This window comes from Camellia sinensis, chromosome 5 (genome assembly GCF_055761805.1).
Source record: "Camellia sinensis isolate YWXY chromosome 5, ASM5576180v1, whole genome shotgun sequence".
Lineage (NCBI taxonomy): Eukaryota > Viridiplantae > Streptophyta > Magnoliopsida > Ericales > Theaceae > Camellia > Camellia sinensis.
In genome coordinates, this window is record NC_138965.1 from 204,182,337 (window position 1) to 204,204,020 (window position 21,684).

The 21,684-nt window shown below is 33.5% G+C and overlaps 2 protein-coding genes across 7 annotated transcripts in view; both read left to right on the forward strand.

Moving 5' to 3' along the window:
- Nucleotides 1–10,304, forward strand: part of LOC114270820 (uncharacterized) — a 67,600-nt gene extending 57,296 nt beyond the window's left edge. The window contains exons 1-7 of one of the 5 annotated variants that reach the window (XM_082871261.1): nucleotides 2,462–2,510; nucleotides 2,624–2,711; nucleotides 2,961–3,056; nucleotides 3,193–3,411; nucleotides 6,245–6,341; nucleotides 9,740–9,802; nucleotides 9,962–10,304. In XM_082871261.1, the coding sequence (XP_082727387.1) occupies nucleotides 2,631–2,711; nucleotides 2,961–3,056; nucleotides 3,193–3,411; nucleotides 6,245–6,341; nucleotides 9,740–9,802; nucleotides 9,962–10,155 (750 nt within the window). In that variant the 5' untranslated portion in view covers nucleotides 2,462–2,510; nucleotides 2,624–2,630 and the 3' untranslated portion in view covers nucleotides 10,156–10,304. The other 4 variants (XM_082871265.1, XM_082871266.1, XM_082871263.1 and 1 more) reach the window with 4 other exon arrangements.
- A 1,711-nt stretch (nucleotides 10,305–12,015) lies between these two features.
- Nucleotides 12,016–20,946, forward strand: LOC114270819 (uncharacterized). Of its 2 annotated transcripts, none has more exons than XM_028212416.2 (4): nucleotides 12,016–12,308; nucleotides 13,181–13,983; nucleotides 19,637–19,671; nucleotides 19,756–20,946. In XM_028212416.2, exons 2-4 carry the CDS (start codon nucleotides 13,662–13,664, stop codon nucleotides 20,632–20,634), a joined length of 1,236 nt encoding a protein of 411 aa, XP_028068217.2. In that variant the 5' UTR covers nucleotides 12,016–12,308; nucleotides 13,181–13,661; the 3' UTR covers nucleotides 20,635–20,946. The 2 variants fall into 2 exon arrangements, with proteins under 2 accessions (XP_028068217.2, XP_028068216.2); XM_028212415.2 differs by having other exon boundaries at nucleotides 12,066–12,308; nucleotides 19,631–19,671.
- Nucleotides 20,947–21,684: the final 738 nt, after the last annotated feature.

Consider the following 21,684-nt stretch of genomic DNA (forward strand, 5'->3'; position numbering starts at 1 on the left):
TGCTATGTGTGTCTATTCCGCAGCCCCGACTCTCCAAAAGCTATTTTTGAATTGCATTATTTCATGAAAATTGGTAAACAGCTATAAGAACATGACAAAGTAAGAATATCATACTGAGAGTATAATTACTATCGATAAGCTTTAGGCTTAAAATAGATAAAATAGAATATTTTTCTATTAGAGTAAATAAGTTGCTCATATTATAACAGAAATTTGTTTAAAAAATTATATGATATTATACTAAAATATATAACCATAACCACGGCACAAAACAGAACAAAAGTCAATGGATTCATGACAATACCGAGGTACGGATTCAAGAGGTGGCTGGTACAAATTCTAGAGGTGACTCCCACAACAGTGTAGCACTTAGCTCCGTACAGTACTTTACTCTATGCAGAACATAGGTTAATAGATCCATGACAACAGAGAGTCACTAAAGTGACTAATCAGAGGCCAATAGTTTATTTAAGGGTTGGTTTGGCAAGAGTTCATTGGGCTTTTTTGGCTCAATGAGCCATAAAAGATAGAATAGGCTCATGAGCCACAACAGACAAAAATCCCATTTAACCCCATAATCATTACACTATTCTCTCACAAAAAAATCAAAAAGCCAGAAATCCTTCCCAAACTAAGCTTTTGAGCCCAGGCTCATATAGTCAAAAAAGCCAAAAAGCCAAAAAGTCAACCCACTTCCCAAACGGAGGCTAAGTCTCTTAAAGCATGGGATTCTCGTGGTGGTACTTACAAAAAATAATTATTCATAAAATCATTGTCAAATAATTTCTAAAATTTAAACAAACATATCCATAGGTTTCATTTTAATCAAATAAAACCCAGAAAATAATCAATATAATTGAAATATCAATCTAATTTATAAAACACAAGTTACGTAAAATAAATCATGGTAACTCAAAACATACGTAAAATATATTATAATAATTCAAAATATAATATAATTCACTTTAATATTAATTCTAACTTTTACTATTTATTTATTGCGATTCACTAAATATTCCAACCTAAATTCCAAGTTATTATATATAAAACAAACCAATTAGAGGGAGAGAGACAGATTAAAGTGTTTTGAGGAAAGATGATGAGATTAGTATCTATATGCATCTATAGATACAGGGGATAAGCGTGGGCCGCAGGACGCGTAGGCAGCACGTTAACTTGGGGCGCACGTATTTTGTTATATCGAAAATGTTATGTTTTAGTATATTTTAATTTAAAAAAATATAAAGAAAAATATCATAAAAATATTATAATACACAAAAAACAATATTGAATAATATTATAAAGTTAAAATTATTTTTTTGAAATCATTTATAATTAAATAATATTAATATAAAATTTAAAGGACAATTTAAATTTTCAAATTATTACATGGTCAAAACGAAAAAGGGTAAAATATAATTTACCCATAATTAAAATTATAAATTTCTCTATTTTAAAATTTTTTTTTTTATAGAAAAGAAGAGATGCGCCTATCTATACTATATACTCTAAAATTTTGATTTATTATGCTATCATGTGTCTATTTTTTTATTTAAAATTTAAAATAAAAAATAGATAGATGAGAACTTAAACTTTAGACTTATATCAAGTGAAGAAAGGCTCTTACTATTTAAGTAACACAATATATATAATAAATATTTAATTTTATTTTTACTTATTTAAATTGTACACATATGGCGTGCTAACCGCTATTAAGGAAGAGATGGCCAGCCACCAATTTTCTTATGCCCAGTAGCGAAGCCACATGGGGACTAAGGGGTCACGTGGCCCCTATAGATTTTTTATTTATTTTTTTACATATGTATATAAATAAAATTTTAAACAAAAATAATATTTAAAATAAAATATCAAAGGCATTTTTAAATTTATGAAAACAACAGTGATTGTTTTATTAAAAATGAAGTGACTACATCAAATTATATTTTTATGTATGAAAATTTTGTGAAAAAATCTTAATATAAAGGTAATATCCATTATTATTGATATGCAAATATAATTAATCTCACTATATATATGTAAAAATTACTAGAGTGGTAATTATATTTGTATGCAGAGTTCACCCTTTATATGTTGTTTTACTATTAGTTGGTGATATCATATGTCAATAATGACGTGATATCACTATTATATGAAATTTTTATTCAAATTTTGTAAAAATTTAGTTTATCTTACTGTTATATAATTTATTTTACGACTTAAATATATGACTTTTTTACATTATTCATGATACACTAGTTACACGCAATACTTTCTTTTCGATTTTACTCAAAATTAATTATAAAATTTTATATGAAATATTTGTAACAAATTATTTAATTTTTTATACTTAATATTAATTCAAAAATTATTATTATTAGTTTTGAAAAAAAAAAAAAACTGTAACTTATTTAATTTCATGCTCTGCCACTGTTTATGCCATCTTGAAGTACCGTTTACTTTCACACTCAACCATTCCATAATGGTTAAGCATGCAAGAAGATTCAACCTTGGTAAGAGCCCCCTTGTATATATATATACACTAGCACACTAGCGGGTGAAGATCAAAATTAATCTCTCTCTCTCTCTCTCTCTCTCTCTTCGGATTATGCTATTGCTGAAGAAGACGCTTAATGGAAGAAATTGGAACCAGTTCCTTACCAATTCCTCCTTCCTCTGCTTCTCCTCCGCATCTCGATGAAGATTATCCCAAGGTTCATTACTCTTTCCACTGCTTTCTTTATACTTGGAATTCATGGTAGGGAAAGGTTTTGATAAATATTAATATACCCACCAAGTTTATGTGGAAGTCGTGTATCTATGTTGTTGACTTGCATCATACTCTAACATCAAATGTTTGGCCACACAATTATGAAATTTGTTAAACAAACTTGAATTTCTCTACCAAGCATCAAATGTTTTAGCAGCAGCAAAGCATTAAAAATGACACGTTGCATATACAGGATGTGATGAACAGTATTCACCCTCCAAGGCCAGATTGGTATGAGGAATTATTTGCATTTGTCATGGCTAAGGGCAGTAAAGCATATGAGGCAAAGGTTAGTGCCTTTTTTTTTTTTTTTTTTTTTTTTTTCACAATTAGACCAGGGTGTGCAAGTATTGATTTTGCCCTGCGTTCTTGTTACTGCAATTTCAACCATGTGCATATCTAATATGCACCTCTTCTTTGGTAAGGTTGCACATTTTAAGACTCAGATCTTTACAAATTTGAGGGGAACGGGTAAGACAGTGTTGGAGCTTGGCATTGGGACAGGTCCTAATCTCAAATATTATGCCAGTGATAATGGTGTTCGTGTTTTTGGCATAGATCCCAACAGAAAGATGGAGAAGTATGCACAGGCAGCTGCAGCAGCTGCTGGCCTACCTCCGGAAAATTTTAAATTCATACACGCGGTACTTTTTTCATTCCATATGACACTATTTACATTGAATCTCGTTTAACTTCCAAAGACAGTATAATCTTCCTGGAAATTATGTAGTTAGGCACCTAAAAAGCTGGGGGGAAAAAAAAAGAACACAAAAAAGACATTTAAACTGTTCTGCAATTTCTTCACTGGTGTCATTTTTTGTCTTCTGTTCTTAATTTCAATGTTCATTGGTTAAATCTTTAGTAAGAAGGTGTTCTGAGTTGCTGAAATGTTCATTTCGTTAAATATGTGAAATACTGCAATTGAGTTTCCTTTTTGCCCTTGTGTTGCTGAATGATGTTTAATTAGCTCCTAACTTTCCCGATGAGAGATGTAGGTGTTTTTTCTACTTTTACTCATCTCTTCTCCACTTCACTGCTTCATTGATGTTTTCTTAACAGTTCCAATCAGTCAATTATTTCAGTGATAGCCTCATGGGTGCTCAAGCTAGATTTGGCATTCTTTAAAAAAGGTTAAAAAATTAAAAAATTATTATCTTATTTAAATCACATCATCTTATATACGTCACATCACTTTTCTACCACATCATTTTCAACTCAACTTATATTTTATAAAAAGTCAAAAAAATATATTTATTTAGAATATCTCAAACAACCCTATAATTATTACTGCTAAAGAAATCAACGTAGTCGTTTTATCATGTGGTGACATTTCAGCCTTGTGTGTTTTGTGGGTTTCTTGATGTGACTAGTGTGACATAGAGTTCTAGACTGCATATTAAATCGTTTAATTTTTTAATTCCGATTCGTAACTCGGAAAAGTGTGGCTCGAGAGTGGCTTGACATCAAAATGACGTGATTTTGGTGTTTTTTTTTTCGCCTTTTCTTGAAAATGAAGAAGAAGGAAAAAAAGAAGAAGAAGAAGAAGAAGAAGGAGTTGGGTCTGCTACACTGTTGGGTTCAAAAACATCAGCAACAAAAAAAAAATGTTGATCAACATCAACAAGATCTGGTTTTGCATATCCAGAACACCATCATCTACATCTTCATCAACAAATTTTTTTTTTTTTCCTTCATCTTCAATCCAAATCAACATCATCAACATCTTCATCAACAAATTTTTTTTTTTTTCTTCATCTTCAGATTTTGAACATCATCATCATCTTCATCAACCAAAAAAAAAAAAAAAAAAAAAATTCCCTTTCATCCTCAAATCCAAATCTACTAGAAAGGGGACTGCCATCACCGACCAATCAGCGACATCACCGACTGCCATCACCGATCACCATCACCGCCGATCACCGACTGCCTCCTTCTCTCTTCCTCTTCTTTCTTCTCTCTCACCTCCTCTCTTCCTCTTCTTTTCTTCTCCTCCTCTCTTCCTCTTTTCTCTTTCTCTCTCTCTCTTTTCTGTCTCTCTATTTGAAAAGCAAGAAAAGGAGGAAAAAAAAAAAAATCGAAAGGGTTTTGAGCCAAATTCGAGCCACTGAATTTCGAGCTACATATCATTTTGCTTGATTTTTGTACCCCCCGCTTCCCCTCCCTCCTATTTAACCTTCCTTTCAACTAATTCTAGTTCCAACTTGAGAAGAATAACTGAATGTCGTAGAAAGCATCCTTGATGAGTTGTGTTCTTAGAGCTCGTAGGTGATGAATCATCATCGCAAAAAAATCATTCAGTGTGTTTGATTTCAGTTTTTTGAATTTAATTTTTTTAAAACTAAGTTTTTTATTTGTCGTGTTTTTTTGTTTTTAGTAAATATTTTCAAACTTTTAAGTATTTTTTTTATAATTTTTTTAGATGCATCTTACTTATATATATCTAAAAAATAAAATATTTGTGAAAAAATATTTCAAAAAATTAATAAATATACAAAAATACGAAAGCTATACTGAATTTTTTTTTTTTGTATTTTTGATATTTAGTGAATTTTTTAAAGATTTTTTTCACGAAAATTATATTTTTTAAGTATATTTATATTAGGTGCGTCTAAAAATGAAAAAAAATTAGTAAAAATAAAAAAAATATGAAAAACAAAAAGGTAAAGGCCTTGTTTGGTTTGATTTTGGGGGAAAAAATTGGAAATATACTCTACAAACACTTTTTTAAGAGTAATCAAACCAAACAGATTTTTCCAAAAAAACTTTCAGAAATGTGTTTGGTTATCCAATTTTCAGGATTACTTTTGAAACATGTTTGCAAAAAAAGCAAACCTAACAAATTTTTGTAATTTTTATTTCAAAAACTACTCTACAAAAAGGCAAACCAAACAAGTTTTCGTACTTTTTTATCTCAAAAACTACTCTACAAAAAAATCAAAGTTATTTTAGAGAGAATATTTGAAAAAAGACAAACCAAACAAATTTTTATACTTTTTATCTCAAAAACTACTCTACAAAAAAAATCAAAGTTATTTTATAGAGAATATTTAAAAAAAAAACAAAACAAAACAAACAATTTTTTGTACTTTTTATCTCAAAAACTACTCTACAAACACAAACCAAACACACCCAAGATTTTTTGAAAAGTATTTTTAGAAAACTTAAACCGAGCAAAGTGATTGTTTTTCACTATAGGAGCATGAAGATTTGAATTGTAGAAATAAAATAAATTACAGGATTTTAAGAGTTTCACAATTTTTGGTAGGAATATGTTAAACGAAGTTCACTAATTGAGTTGTGAAGCTACTACCCTAGTATTGGTGCTTCAGCGAATTTCCTTTTGGGGAGGCATGTTAGTCATTTCGTGCTCTTATACTGGATCCAAATTCCAAATTATTGGTTGCTTCCTTGAATTATATATGTTAGTCTAGAAATTTATGTGTCAAGTTAGACTTAAACATTGTTGATTTTGTGCAGGTTGGGGAGGTTTTGCCATTAAGTGATGCTTCCGTTGATGCAGTTGTCGGAACGCTTGTACTGTGTTCTGTAAAAGACATTAATATGACGCTGAAAGGTATGTAAGTTAGGGTGACTTTCACTTTCTTCTCATGGTCTACTTGAGAAATTGAAGTTTAAGCAGATACCTTATATTCACAGAGGATCAATCTCCAAGTGAAATTCAGTGAACCATAACATTTTCCAGTGAACTACTTGCATATATAATATGACACCAAAATTTCAATTAGTGAATTAGTTTTCTGTTTTTTGAACTATATTGAGTTTGTCATTAAAACTTCTCCCTTTTCAAGTTTAACCAGAAACTCTGAAGAAGAATGCACACATTGAAGAAATTCAGTTTATGGCTAAAACTTATTGCATGATGGCCCAAACTAAAAGAATTGTAATTGGTCAGAACACTTGTGAGTTTGGTAAACTAAGTGTGAAAAGAACAAAAATGATTAGGTTTAAGACAAAAGAAAAGATAGGATAGTGGTACTGGTCTCTTTGCTTGTTTGGTTGAGTAGAGATGATGAGAAGATGATAGATTATCCTCTCTTCTTGTATGGGAAAGATAAAGAAGAGAGAGAGAAAACAAAAAAAAAAAAAAAAAAGCCTTTTTAATGTGAGAAATAAAGGCAAAAATGGCAACTAATTTCTAAAAGAAGTAAGGATGAAAATGGTGACTAACTACTAACTCTTCTCCATTTCTACCCATTTCTCTATATTAAGCCATACAAACAAATGATTTGGAAAGAGAAACTTTGTATTCTCTTATTTTGTCACATTAATGTAATTATGCCCTTTTCATTTATGCAACATAGGCACAAATCCATCCATAGAATTGGAATCAACAAAAAAACTAGACACAGCAAATGAACATACCCTCTGAAATGTCATCTTTCGTGTATACTTTGAAATTTACCCATCCCAAAAGTTATGTGTGAAACGTAATCTAATAATTTTCAATCCAATAGGCTTCAAAATGCCCCTCTATAGGTTAGTTATGTGGCCATTTAACTTCGAAGGACTAAAATTTGACTGCAAGTGCCCAAACTCAAATGTAGTATGAGCTACTTTTTTGTCACGACCCAAACCCGGCCCTATGGGTTTAGCACCGTAACCGGCCAGTAATCCGAGATTACCGAAGGCCTGCTTAACAGTAATACAGTAAAACAGAGTACAGGGCCTGGCGGAAGCCAATACAGTAATTAAACAATGTCCAATGAGTTGTGACAGTCAGTATGCCAAAAAGATTTTTCATGCATTCACATATATAAACAGTACAGTCTATACAAAATTTACAGTCACACAGTACATGGACCTAATCCCTTAACAGTACAGTTAGTAACTGACAGTCTATACAGTAATCCAAACAGTATGGAGACAGACGGGGGAAAACAAACAAAACACCCCAAAGCCATAGCATGGCAACTCGGAACCTCGCAGTGAGGCACAAAGGCTGGCTTGACAAAACTAGAGTCTAACCCACGCTCCTAGCTCCGATCTGGTGGCTGAGCACCTACATATATATATAAACAGTGAGCTAAAGCCCAGTGAATAACATAATGCATAAAGAGGTTTAGAATGAATGTCCTTACGGTAATGAAAACAGTTCAATTCAATCAGTATTTCAGTTGTTCAGTACAGTAAACAGTCATATGTGGTACATCCATTAGCATAACAGTAAACAGTAGGTCTTAAAGACCGAGCAGTAATGATGGCCATCAGTCAGTAAACAGTAGTGGTTCCACGAGGGAACCGATAGAGATCTCTGTAACAGTAACAGTAAACAGTAGGTGCTAAGGATGCCACAATACAGTTCAGAAGATAGGACATACATTCATTCAGTAAACAATATCAGTTCAGTAAACAGTTCAGTTCAGTATTCAGAAGATAATCATTTGAACATATCTTTACACAATTGTTACTCACAGAGTTTGGGCTACAGTAGGCTAGAGCGCGTCTCCCCAGTCGCCAACCCTATACAGTTAACAGATTGAACACACTAAGCTACGTAGTTGGGAAATATAACAACTTAATCCCTAATTTGCCTTGGTGTGTTCTACATCTATATCCTCAACAAGATGCCTTAAACTAGGCCTAAGAATGCCTAGAATGGGATGAGGATGCAAAGATGTACATTTAAAAGCATTTTCAGAAAAACAGAGTCCCGCTCGAGCTCAGGTTTCCCCGCTCGAGCGGTCATGCAATAAAGGTACGCGCTCGAGCGTAAACTTTCCCGCTCGAGCGTACTGTAAAAGTACTGGATGGGTGAAATCTCCGCTCGATGCCCGCTCGAGCGTGAGACCTGACTCCGCTCGAGCGCCCAATACTCCGCTCGAGCGGACTGTAAAACAGTGCAGAGATACTGGATGCTCGAATTATACGCTCGAGCGGCACTTCCTCCGCTCGAGCGGAAGTGCAGAATCTGGAAATTCCAGATTGCACCTCCAAGCCAAAAACCAAGTTCAAAAGCATTAAAACCGGTCCTCTTGGGCCCATTTTCTGGAAAACATTTATAGACACATAGAATAACATGGTTCAAAGCTCGATTTGAGAAATCAAGGCCCAAGGGTGTTTAATTCAAACTCAATTTCAAACCACTTTTCAAGAATATGAAGAACATGCAAACATGCATGAATTCAAACCATTTTGAAGCTTCAAAACATGCTCTAGTGAGCCAATTGATCCCAAAACATGATGAAAACATGGACTACTCTTAAAACATGGACATGCAACAATCAACCCAAAACATGAACAAGAAGACAATGGAGCTACCTTAAGTCTTGTAGTTCAAGAAGGGAGCTCAAACATGCAATCTCTTCAACAATTTCTTCAATTTCCAAACAATTCACAAGCAAAATTGAGATGAAATCAACTCCTCAAGTCTCTCTCTCTCTAAGGTCGGCTAGAACAAGAAGAAATGGCTGATGAAATGTTCTTCAAGTGTGTACATAAGGCTCAAGTGTGTGTATTGAGTGGGCCACTAAGGGTGGCAATTTGGTAATTAAGCCTAACTCTTTAACTAGCTTATTTAATCTAATTTAATCATACCTAATCAGTTTTCAGATAATTATACCATAAAATCATATTAAATATAACGATCATAATACACTAACCCATTTCCGGTTCGGCCGCCGATAAGGCCTTCAATTAGCAGTTTAAACACAAAGACATGAACAGATGATTAATCAATCAAACAGATAGAATGTGCAACACAATAGTTATACTTGGCTAATTCAGTTTCAATTTCAGTCAGTCGGTTCAGTACTTTTAATCAGTTCAATTATCAGTCATAATCAATTCAGTTTAACGGTAATCGATGTTTATCGGTAATCAATCAGTCATTACTCAGTAAATAGTATGAGGGTTGTTACATTTTTCCTATTTATTTGGATATGATTTATGAATGTAGCGAAATTTCAAGATCCATCAAGCCATTTTATAATTAATATACTATTGTATTCACAGAGGTGATGAGGGTGCTTAAACCGGGTGGTCTTTTCTTATTTGTGGAGCATGTGGCTGCAGAAGGTGTGGAGCTAATTATCTTAATTCATGTAGTAGAAGTAAAAATCTTGTAGTTCTATATTTCAATTTGAAACTCTCCGTCACCATTGCCCCACTTTGCTGAGTTGGTTCATTTTTAAAGTTTTCTTTTTCTTTCTCTTTCTCTTCGTTTTGGTTGGATAGATGGTACGATTCTCAGATTTGCACAGGGCATTCTTAATCCTCTTCAGCAGATAGTCTCTGATGGGTGTCACCTTACAAGAAAAACGGAGAAGTGTATATCTGAAGCAGGGTTTTCTACCGTCCACATAAACACGACTTTTGTGTCTATTGCTTGTATTCTAGGCCCTCACGTTTACGGAATTGCTTTCAAGTAGAATAAAATGACAAAAATGGTGTAATTCATAGTAACCCTCTAGTTTGGTGATGCTGAACATACATTGCGGCATTCGATTGTCAGTTCAAGAGAATATGCTGATGCATGTACTAATGCAATCACTAAATAAATTGAGTATTTCATTTAGTATTTGTCAGTGTATTGCTTCCATTCAGTATTTCATTCAGTATTTGTCAGTGTATTGGCATTTAGTATTTTATTTTTGTTGGTCAAGATTGGACCTTTTTTTTTGCCTTGCATGAGGAAAGTTCATCCCTTACCAGGCTCATTGCCAAGTATTTTCATGCAATGCACTTATAATGATCTGAATTACACAATAATCATGTGGGCTCACTTATATGTGATTTATGGTTTGAGGTTTGTTGGGTATGTTGATGATGTGATTGAGAGTTTTAAGAACTTAGGCCATGTTTGATTGATTGATTTGGTTGGGTAGAATTTACGAGTATAATGAATTGAGTAATGGAATTACTAGAGTGGTGGTTATATGACAGAGATGTAAGATAAAATATATTTGTTTGTACATTAATGTGATGATATTAGTTTGTTAGGATTAAATCTATGACATTATGTAAAAATATTCAGTTATACAAAAAATGGATTTCATATTTTTCAAGCATGTATGGTGGTTAGATCAGTGGTTGAAGGAGTAATGGGATGAATTATAAATGTAGACATTTTTAATTCACCTCTCAGTGGTTTGAGTGAGTCAAGCAATGAACTGTAAATACGAACATCTTATGTGCACCTTTTATTACCAACAAAACATGGATTTATTTGTATGACCATCTTGCATTGGCTATACACAATTTAATGGGTAGCTTTTGGTCTTTTTCAGTGTCTCATGTTTATCGAGAGGGTAATTCTATAACTCATTGTTTGAGCAGATTAGCATTTGATGGCACTGGTATGTAAGTTTGATGGATGTTCCATTTTCGCTTCAGTCATTAATTTTATCTGGTGTAACTGATGCTGCTTCTCCGTTTAAAAAAAAAAAAAAAAATTGTAAATGGATACTAAAAACCATTATGATATTTAAGTAGTGATTGAGACCCTTATTTTTCCTCACAAATTTGGATCACTCATGATGTGGATCTCACACATATATGAGTGGACTCCACACATATATGGAGAGTCATGATCACTTTAAGGGTGTGGGGGTCATCTCCAAAAGGGATCCCAAACATTTCCCATGATATTTTATGTGCAATCTCCCTTACAAGTTCACAAATATTGTGAATTTAAGCATGGGGTGGAGCATTAAAAAAAAGTTTGAATTAAAGGTTTCAATTTCAAGCAAGTCTATGAATAAGAGAATGTTAGATAATGCAATCCAACACTTAAAAAGACATATTTCATGGTTTTGTAATTAAGTGATATTGTTTAAAGAATAAAGTTTCCAAATTTAAGATGTGCAAAAAATATCAATTAATGTCTAAAATGTTTATAAAAATGAGGCTTGAATATTCAAAAAGATGGAGGAAGGGAGGGAGCTGTTGAGCAATAATGGCAGATTTTTTTTTGGTGATTAACAACAATGGCAAGTTATGAAAACAAAAAGAATATTTTGTCAATATTGAACAGTGTAAGCAGTAAACTTAAAACAAAGTATCATGAGTTTTAATTTATATTTTTGTTGTGACAATGGATAGAAATTTAATATAACAAAAACCTTGTGTAATTAGAAAATTATTAATTATATTTGAAGCAATGTTCGTATTATTTATTAATTGATACATTTCATGTTATCTTTTAAAAAATCGATAAAAAAGTGATGGATCTTATCATCATCTAAGTCAATAATTTCAAATTAGAGCATCATATATAATTAATTGAGGAACACAAGATAATTTCTTCTTATAATGAAAAACAAATTAATCTTTGTCTTTACAATAATTGATCATTGACCTCCGAAACGAAAGCACAGAGAAATAAAAAGTAAGGGTATAAACAAGAATAGAACAAACATGAGGGGGTATGGATGCAAAAATTCCATATAGAGAATCGCGCTCTCCCCGACATATTAGGGTTTCCGCAACGCAACCACGCACGCAGACATTTCTTCCTCTTCCAATTGCGTCTCTGTTCTGTTGCTTCTTCTCCGGCACAGTTGTTTACTCCCCCATCCTTATCGTAAGCTCACTCTCACTCTACTTTGATTCAATTTCTTTTTCTCTCTCTGTATTTCTATGAACTCCCAGTTTTGGGGCTTTCGTATTTGTTCTTTGTTTGAATTTCGTTTTCTCTTTTTTCCTTATTTTGTTCTTTGTGTTTAGAGTGTTAGATTTTGAGTTGTGTAATATAGAAATAAATTGATGATTGAATGAAACCAAAAATCTATTCTTTAGCATTTTATTGTTTTCGTTGTTGTTGTTGAGATTGATGATCAGTTCTCTTTTAGCATCCGAAGTTGTTATTAAGGGTGTTACAATTTTGGTTTGTTGCAGAATTAAAATTAAAATTCTTTTGATTGAAAAGTTCTCGACTTTCCTTTGTGGTTTTTTGGTACTTTTATAGGCCCAATGTGGTTGGGTTCTCTTTTAGTTCCCTAATATTCAGTTTACCTTGACTTTTCGTTTTCTTTTTTTTTGTGCGTTTGTTATTCTATATATATATATATATATATGAAAATGAGGGGTGACCATTGGTTCAAGCTAAAACCTTGCCCTAATAATGTTGAGGTTATAGATTCAAGTCTCAACTATGCCAAAAGTTAGGGGCGTACCCGATCTTTTCTCTCCCAAACACATATTAATGTGTACCAATTGGACGTTTCTATATATGTGAACATTTATATTTTGATAAGTTATTCTATATATATGTATTTATATAAATATTCTAATTTAATGGGATATGAAAAGAAAGAAGTAGTCTTTATTGTCTCAGTGGCTAAGGATAGTATTACAGAGTCGTTTCACCCATGTTTGTGTTGGGTCCGTGTTGCTTTGTAATGGAATTTGTCCTAACGAAATTTGTGTCTAAACTTGTTTTATCTTCTTTTGCAGCTAGTGTATCTGCCGGAGAGTTTTAAGCAAGGTTTTTTGATTCCTAGAAACTAATCAGCTTTTTGGAAGATTTTGTATCTTGTTTGCTGGTGAGGAGTAATAGTTTACTGCATTGGAACAGGGAGGTGTCTGTTTGAGGTTGTGCTGTCTTTGCCATAATATAAAAGTTTCATCATTAGCGGGGCATTTTCTAGAATTCAAAAATGATGAAACTTGGTTTTATTGATTACCAAGTTCTTGCTTAGATGGTATATGTGGTGAATTTAATTAGTGATGTGGTGTAAGCAGATGTTATAACCAGAATGTTGTTGTTTGAGAGAACTAAGTGATTCTTTGGTTGGCTGTCGACAAGCTGCGGGAAGTTTGTAGAAGCAAGCGGAATAAGTTTTGGTGAGTTTTACAAAACATAGCTAAGACGGGGTCCCTTTGTTGTGTGGCTGCAAGGCCACATGGTTCTAATGCCGCCAGCAGGGAGTGGTCCATGGGTCCAAATGAGCCCTACTGGCGAACTAATACAAGCTTCTCACCTCCGCCGTCGAGATGGGATTTCCGGGTCCAACCTGAAGGGCTATCATTTGGTTCTCATGACGGTATTCAATTGTATGGTTCTTCTACATCATCAAACAGTAGAGGAAGTAGGAGTTGGGTGAGAGGAAACCATGTTTCCAATCATCAATATTCAACATCTGATGGTGTTGGGCCATACTTTAGTAGTCCATCTGAGATCTCTCCAGCCCGACAGTGGACACCTCCAACAATACAAGAAATCAGAGTGGATGATTATGCAACTTCATCAAGGAGAGGTAACATGAATCAGCTATCATCACTTTTAACATCTCTAATAGTGAGACAGTCATGAATTTGTTCTCACTGGAAGTTGTTTAATAATTATCTTTTTGTTTCTGAGTGTGACACTATGTGGAAATTTGAACTGCGTTAAGGGGTAGTTTTAATTTCAAATTGTTCTTGGTCTTAAAAACTATGTGCATTATTTTGACCCTACTTGATTGCATTTGTTGTTAACTACTTGTATCATGTATTTAGGCTTTGTGTTATATTAAAATAGTGTACTGGTTCCTTACTATATCCTTTTTTTTTTACTTTAAAAAAAAATTCTAAATAGGTTGGACTGAATTACAAATTGGATTGATTAAATGTATGTGTCTGCATATGTTGTGTGCATGTGTGTCTCTTTCTAAACGAGTTTGTTTTTACTGTTTTCTTAAAATCTCTTTTGCCAGATAAGATGATGAGATACGACGATGTAATGATATATCTGCTAACTTTTTGTTCATTGGAGTCACATCACATCAGAAATCAATCAATCATAAATATGCATTAGCAGACATTTTATTATTTAATAGGTTACTTATCAAAAAATGTTATTGTTTAATAAGTTGTGGTAGAGTAGTTGTAACAACGATAAGAATTGATAGGTCGATGTTGGACTTTCTAGTTATTCCCATAAAGATCATTTTAAAATTATTGTAGACTCTGCTCTTTTGAGTTGATGTGTAGACCTTGTTTTAATAATCAACGTGATCAGTTGCTCTAATATGAATGGAGCAGGCAGGACTTGCATGATTTCTCTCTCGAAAAGCAGTAGAGTGATTGGAGTCACATCACATCAGAAATCAATCAATCATAAATATGCATTAGCAGACATTTTATTATTTAATAGGTTACTTATCAAAATATGTTATTGTTTAATAAGTTGTGGTAGAGTAGTTGTAACAACAATAGGAATTGACAGGTTGATGTCGGACTTTCTAGTTATTCCCATAAAGATCATTTTAAAATTATTGTAGATTGTGCTCCTTTGAGTTGATGTGCAGACCTTGTTTTAATAATCAACGTGATCAGTTGCTCTAATATGAATGGAGCAAGCATGACTTGCATGATTTCTCTCTCTAAAAGCAGTAGAGTGATTGTTAAACATATTACCTTCATACTGTGTTTTTCCTGTCTTGTGGCTTAAGCATACGTTCCACTGTTCTTGTGGGCTGTTGTATAAATTTACATCAATTTTAAAATTTGTTTTGGGTTTATGTTGCCTTTTGGAATGGATCACTCTCTCTCACACACTTTTTTTTGAACTTCAACTTTGGTCTGATCTAGTGATTTTCTAAACTAATTTTTGGATGTTGGTCACCATTAAACAAGTATATGAATTTGTACTCAGAAACATGTGAAGCCTGAGTACTCTGAAAATAATTCCGTACAAGTCCCGCATACGCAAAACACGTGTTCGGTACTTAGGGTTATTTTTTTGGCCATTACAAAGAACTATATCACCTTCTGGTAACTCTTTTCTTTTCCAACTCTCTGGCATTACACTATCCACATGGACCTTAGTTTTAGTTTTGGCATTAAACTTTGATTTGTAATCTGGCTGAACTAATTTTGGCATTAAACTCTAGTTTGTACGTGAGGTTTTGCCATATCAGCGTACCCGTAACATACTCACACTTTCATCCGTACTAGGTTTTGCCATAATGCCATCTGTAACATACTCGCACCTTCATCTGTACCCGTACCTCTTATTTCTAGTTAGAAACTGAAGGAATTTGTGGATTAAAAAGAAAAAACAGCTAATCTGTTCCCTCTCCAGTTGCAAGTACAGTTACCATTTTAAAGCCAAGAGGATTGCCAAGCATTTCAGTCATTTTATGATTATTATGTAGATACCTCATTTGATTGATTCAATATATACTTTTAATGGCTTTTTTCTAGCTCTAATATCTGCTATAGTTTTTATTTGCACTTTTTACTTCGTGGGTCAACTTCAAGTTGCTTGTAATAGATAGGGAAACATAGGGGATGCTTGGTGCCTTTACTTGCACTGCTTAAGGGCTCAATGGAAATCTGTGGGGCGTTGAACTCGTAGCTCTGGAATTTCTGCAGGTTCTCTGTAGGATGCCAAACAATTGTGCCATAAAATTAATTATTCATTGGTGTCATAGTACAGGCCTGTGACATGGATCCTGGTTGTTGATGTCTCTTCAACCTTCCACTACCCACAAGCCTGCCTCCAAATGGCATGACAATTTTACTCTGACTCTCACTTCATTGATATATCTGCATGGCATTGCAGATCAGAAACGTACACATAAATGTACATTGTTGATGTATGCATGTTCTTTTAATCAGTTGTGTTACTTGTGTGTTTGCTAGATTCTTAATATGTAAATGTTTGGGGTTGCTCTTGTATTAATGAGTTTTTCCTAATTGTTTTTTTTCATGAATTGTTTATTTTTCGCTATGTATAGATAACTGGTAGGCTGTAGTATAAATTTACATCATCTTCTTAAAAATGGTTTTGGGTTTATGTTGCCTTTTGGAAGCGGTCTCTCTGTCACATGCTTGTTTTTTTGAACTTCAATTTTGGGTTGATTTGGTGGGTTTAGAACTAGAACTAATTTTTGAAGTTGGTCACCATCAAACAAGTGTATGAATTTGCTCTTAGAAGCTGAAGGTATTTGTGGATTCTTTTTGTAAAACAGTTAATCTGTTCTCCTTCCAGTAGTAGCCTAGGAGGTAACAGTTAACATTTTAAAGCCAGAAGGATTGCCAAGCATTTCAGTCACTTTAAGATTATTATTATGTTGATTCCACATTTCATTGATTCAATATCTACTTTCAATGCCTTTTTTCTAGCTCAAATATCTGCTATAGTTTTTATTTGCATTGTTTACTTCATCGGTCAACTTCAAGTTGCTTGTAATAGCCCTTTTAACGTAAGGGATGCTTGGTGTCTTCACTTGCACTGCTTTAGGGCTCAATGGAAATCGGTGGGGCTTTGAACTTGTAGCTCTGGAATTCCTGCAGGTTCTCTGTAGGATGCCAAACCATTGTGGCCTAAAATTAATTCTTTGATGGTGTCATAGTACAGGCTTGTGCTATGGATCTTGGTTGTTGATATCTCTTTCAACCTTCCACTACCTACAAGCCTGCCTCCAAATGCCATGACATTTTTACCTTTACACCCCTGTCATTCATATATCTGCATGGCATTGCAGATCAGTAACATACACATAAATGTACATCGTTGATGTATGCATGTTATTCTTTTAATTATTTGTGTTACTTGTGTATGTTAGATTCTTTAATACCCTTATATTCGGGGCTGCTCCTTAGTGGCAGGAATCGTTGAAGGGACTCACGTTTTTGAGGAAGAAGCGCGATTTTGCGCTTCTAAGGAAGAATCGCATAAGAATCACGCTTCTAATGCGAGAGAATCGCTATTAGGGTTGAGACTAGGGCTTCAATCGTCTTCGTCCGTCTCTTCTCTCACTGTCAATCTCGATTATCTTCGTCTCTTAGGCCTTTGATCGTCTTTGTTACTCTCTTCTCTCACTGTCGATCTCGATTGTCTTCGTTTCTCTCTCTCTCTCTCTCCTCTCACTCGCAATCTCCTCTTCATCTCTGTTTGCTTCTCTCTCTCAATCTACTCTCTGTTTTCTCTCTCTCTCTCTCTCCCTCTCCGTTTTCATATTTGTTTTATATAATATAATTTATCATGAACAATATAATTTTTATGTTTAAAATAAAAAATTATTTATTTTATCATTTATAATATAATTTTTATTTGTTATTTCTTTTTTATTTTTTTAACAGAATTTATTATTTCTTAACTTTTTAACATATAATAAATAAAATGAATCATCTAATTGTTTAAAATAAATCTATTTAAATCATATATAATAAAAAAATCTTTAAAAAAATTATAAAATAAAACATCTAATTTTTATTTATTTTTATTTATTTTAACATAATTTATTATTCCTTATTTAATTATAATAAATAAAAAATAATTAATAAAAGTAATACATAAGCGCTCTTAATCTACGACTCCTCTAAGTGGCCACGTTTCCCCACTCCCGTTTTGTGCAACTAAGGGCTGCTTTATTATTGAGTTTCTCTAATTTTTTTCATGAATTGTGTTTTTTTCGCATTGTATGAAAAATTTTGTGCATGAAACAGCATCTTACGTGCTCATATACAATAATGGTTGTTTTATGTTAGACATTTTGTTATTTTCATCATGACTTCATTAGCCATTTCTGGAAGATGTATCTTTTTTGTATTTATTTTAAGTTATGTTTGATTGCTTTCTCAATTTGTTTGGTCTTATTTGTATCTAACATCATATCCTAGTTCTAGTTTGCTCTTTTTCTGTGAGAGCTCTGAATTTGTACTTCTGAGAATGTGTAGGGTTTTATGTTGGATCCATCCTTTCATATTAAAATCGATTCATCTGTGGTGTCACAGCACAATGCTCTTTAATTGCTGATATTTAATAAAGACCATCTGCCCCCCAATCCGTTTTCTTCATGCATTGCACCAAATGCTATGATATTTCCTCTTATGTTGATTTTCATTAAGCTTGCACATTGTATTGATGCATGCAAATGCTGGTTATTTGTGTTCGTTTTTTTTTAATTTAAGTAAAAGGTTTTTTTTTGTGTTCATTTTAAATTTGAAAAAATGCTACTTATATGATGTTCCTTTTAGGTTGGGTTGGAGGTTATTGAGGTCACTTGTAGAGTCAAACGCTTGACTTCTCATGCATACCAACCTCTAACCCAAGCTTGCCTGAATGGAGCATGGTTTTGATTGATTTATGCTTGGACTGGCTTCTAGCCTTAAAATCTAAAAAATGTGAAAGAAATTGAGGCATTTAATTCCCCAAATCGGAAAGCTGGAAAATTGATGAATGAAAAAGACAATATTTATGTCTACAACAAAATTGTTTTAGACCAATTAAATACAGAGAATATTATCTCCTTTCCTTTTTTTTTTAATTTTAAAAGATCAAGTGTTAAAATAACCCCCTTTTTTTTCCCTCTTCACAACTATCTGATGACACAACAATAAAGAGTGAAAAACCAGACAGACATGGTCAGCTGCAGATCTTGTCATGGATCTGGATGATGAAATGACAGGGAAAGTGAAGAGGAGGGAGTGGAATAACTCTAATTTACAACCTAGCAATATTATTTTTAGTATACAATTTGCAAACAGAGAAAGCTAGTTTCTGGGATATCATGTTGTGTGGGTAGCTGTGTGTACAGTTCGGAAGGCTGAGAGGAGTTAGTAAAGCAGAAACTGGCTTTATTAGGGTTTTATTTTTCTTGGAAGTAAGGATGAGCAGTAGCTAACAAATTTTACTTATTAGTTTTTGTATTTATATAATGCCTTCACACTATTTTTGAACATAAAGTTGCTCTTTATTGTATAATTGGACCTAAAAACTAAAAAAAAAGTCTTGCATGCGTGAAACTTAATTTTGTTATGTGAATAGTAGATATAATATATTGTTCAAGAAGCTTTTGTTCATAATTTCTGTGTGTGTTGAAACTTGAAAGGAGTAATGAAAAAAAAAAAAGTTCAAAATTGCATTTGATATTAATTGCATATGCTGATATTTTTTTCCTCTACCCTTGGTAGTTGCAGTTTTGGGGCCATTGTCCTTTTCACCAACTATGGAGGTACTTTGTTTTCATATTTGCTTTTGTATTTAGTTGAGTATTTTACTGGGCTTCAAGTTCCTTACTGTTTCAAAAATACTACAGGGAACATCCACGGTTCAAGATAGCAGGGGCTCTACTTCTTCTCGATCAGACAGTAGTGATTATGAGCCAATGGCCAGGTCACACTTGTCCTCTCACCGCAACTTCTCAAGTCGCCGCTGCTTCATGTCCAAACCTATTCATCCCCTCTCCTTCCCGTCAGAAGCACCTACAAGAGAAGCTGCTGACACCACAGCCACCGGCTTTTCAGAGTTCGACACTGCTACGCCACGTAGAGAGATGCATCGTTTGAGCAGTGCTAGTGGCAGTATTGATTTTACGGATGTGGCCGAGCCATTGGAATCCGATTCTTTTGGTCGATCATGTAATCCACCAGACAGTTTTAAATGCGGATTATGTGAGAGGTTTCTTTCACAGAGATCACCGTGGAGTTCTCGTCGAATTGTGAAAAGCGGAGACATGCCTGTTGCTGGAGTTCTTTCATGTCGCCATGTTTTCCATGCTGAATGCTTGGAGCAAACGACACCAAAGATACGCAAAAATGACCCACCTTGTCCTCTCTGTGTGAGATCTGAAGATGAAAATTCTCCCGAGCAGCGGGTTTTTTCCAAGCTGAGGAATGGTTTCCCAAAGCTTCGAACTTTCAGTGAGGATGGACCATCAAGGCCCTGGGGCTGCTCACAGGCAGGTGATTGTGTTGAAGGGGCTTTGCATGCTCCTCCTCGCAACACAATGTTGTTACTCAACCGGAACCGAGTTAGAAAGAATTTTCCATCAAAGGGTAATCCAAACAAGGAATTTCCTGGAAAGTTGAGGAAAATTGGATCGTATTCTTCACCGCTGTTGATTGGAAGGTCTGTAGAGCAGGGAGCAGTTGGATCATCAAAGACCACCCCAGGTACTACTAGTATGAAATTATGAAGAATATGTATATATAGTTTGGAGACTGGAATTTTTTATTGCGAGGGCATAGTGGTCTGTCTGGTCTTTGAAATTGTCTATTTTATCTGCGAGTTTTGGTTTAAGTTGGTGGGTGGGGTATTTGATGGAAATTAGATGGGATGGTTTTTAGGGCATGTTGTGTTAGGCTTTAAATTTAGCAGGAAATCTAGGGTTGAATTTACTGCCATGTTGACAACTGGGTATTTTGCAATTTTCTTGTGTCTATTTGTTTTTGTTTTTGATGCAAAATGAAGTCTTGTAAAATTTTAATCTCAGCGCTGGAATTTGTTATACCCTTCCACTGCTCATTGCAAAGAGATAGGTTTTTTAGTGTACTTTTTTAGTTTGTGTTTGGATCATAGCTTTTAGTAGAGATTTGGGAAAGGAAAGGGAAAATGTGAGACAAAAGTAAACAAAATATAAGTTAAATTTTTTTCTCTCCCCTAATCCTTATTCAAATCTAGGATGTAAATTCTAAACATTAGGGAAATGATACTCCAAGAATTTGAGCTAATTTGGAAAGATGGTTAAAAGTTAAATTTAATCTATCTTTATTTTTTTACACTTTTTTTTTTAATTTTTTTTAAAAAAAAAGGTCAGATAGTTAATTTTTAACCAACTTTTCAAAATAATCATATTTACATAAAAAAATCAAATTTTACCACGTCCTGTGTAGATTTTGTAAAAATTTTGGTATTATTGTCTTTTTCTTTTGTTTAATATAGTAGTTTTGTTTTTGCTAATCAGGTGAAGATAATTGACAAATTTTAGGAGATTTATATGCAAAATGATTTATGGATGCAAAAATTGTATGAAAAAATATATTTATAATCGCGTATAATGATTTTTTTGAAATTATAAGAATAAGTGTAAATATTTTAATTAGAAATAAAAGTTTACAGGAAGTCAAATTGATGATGTTTTGAAATTATAAGAATAAGTGTAAGTATTTTAATTAGAAATAAAAGTTCACAAGAAGTCAAATCATTTAGTAGAGAAATTTTATCGAAAAGTTTTGTTTGTTGTATA

Bases quoted from the DNA above. Each gene is read 5' to 3' on its own strand.
- LOC114270819 (XM_028212415.2), top strand. From the start codon at position 13,662: ATGGGTCCAAATGAGCCCTACTGGCGAACTAATACAAGCTTCTCACCT. The intron at 13,984-19,630 runs GTAACATGAATC...TACCCTTGGTAG, and splicing joins TGCAACTTCATCAAGGAGAG to TTGCAGTTTTGGGGCCATTG. The intron at 19,672-19,755 runs GTACTTTGTTTT...AAAATACTACAG, and splicing joins CCTTTTCACCAACTATGGAG to GGAACATCCACGGTTCAAGA.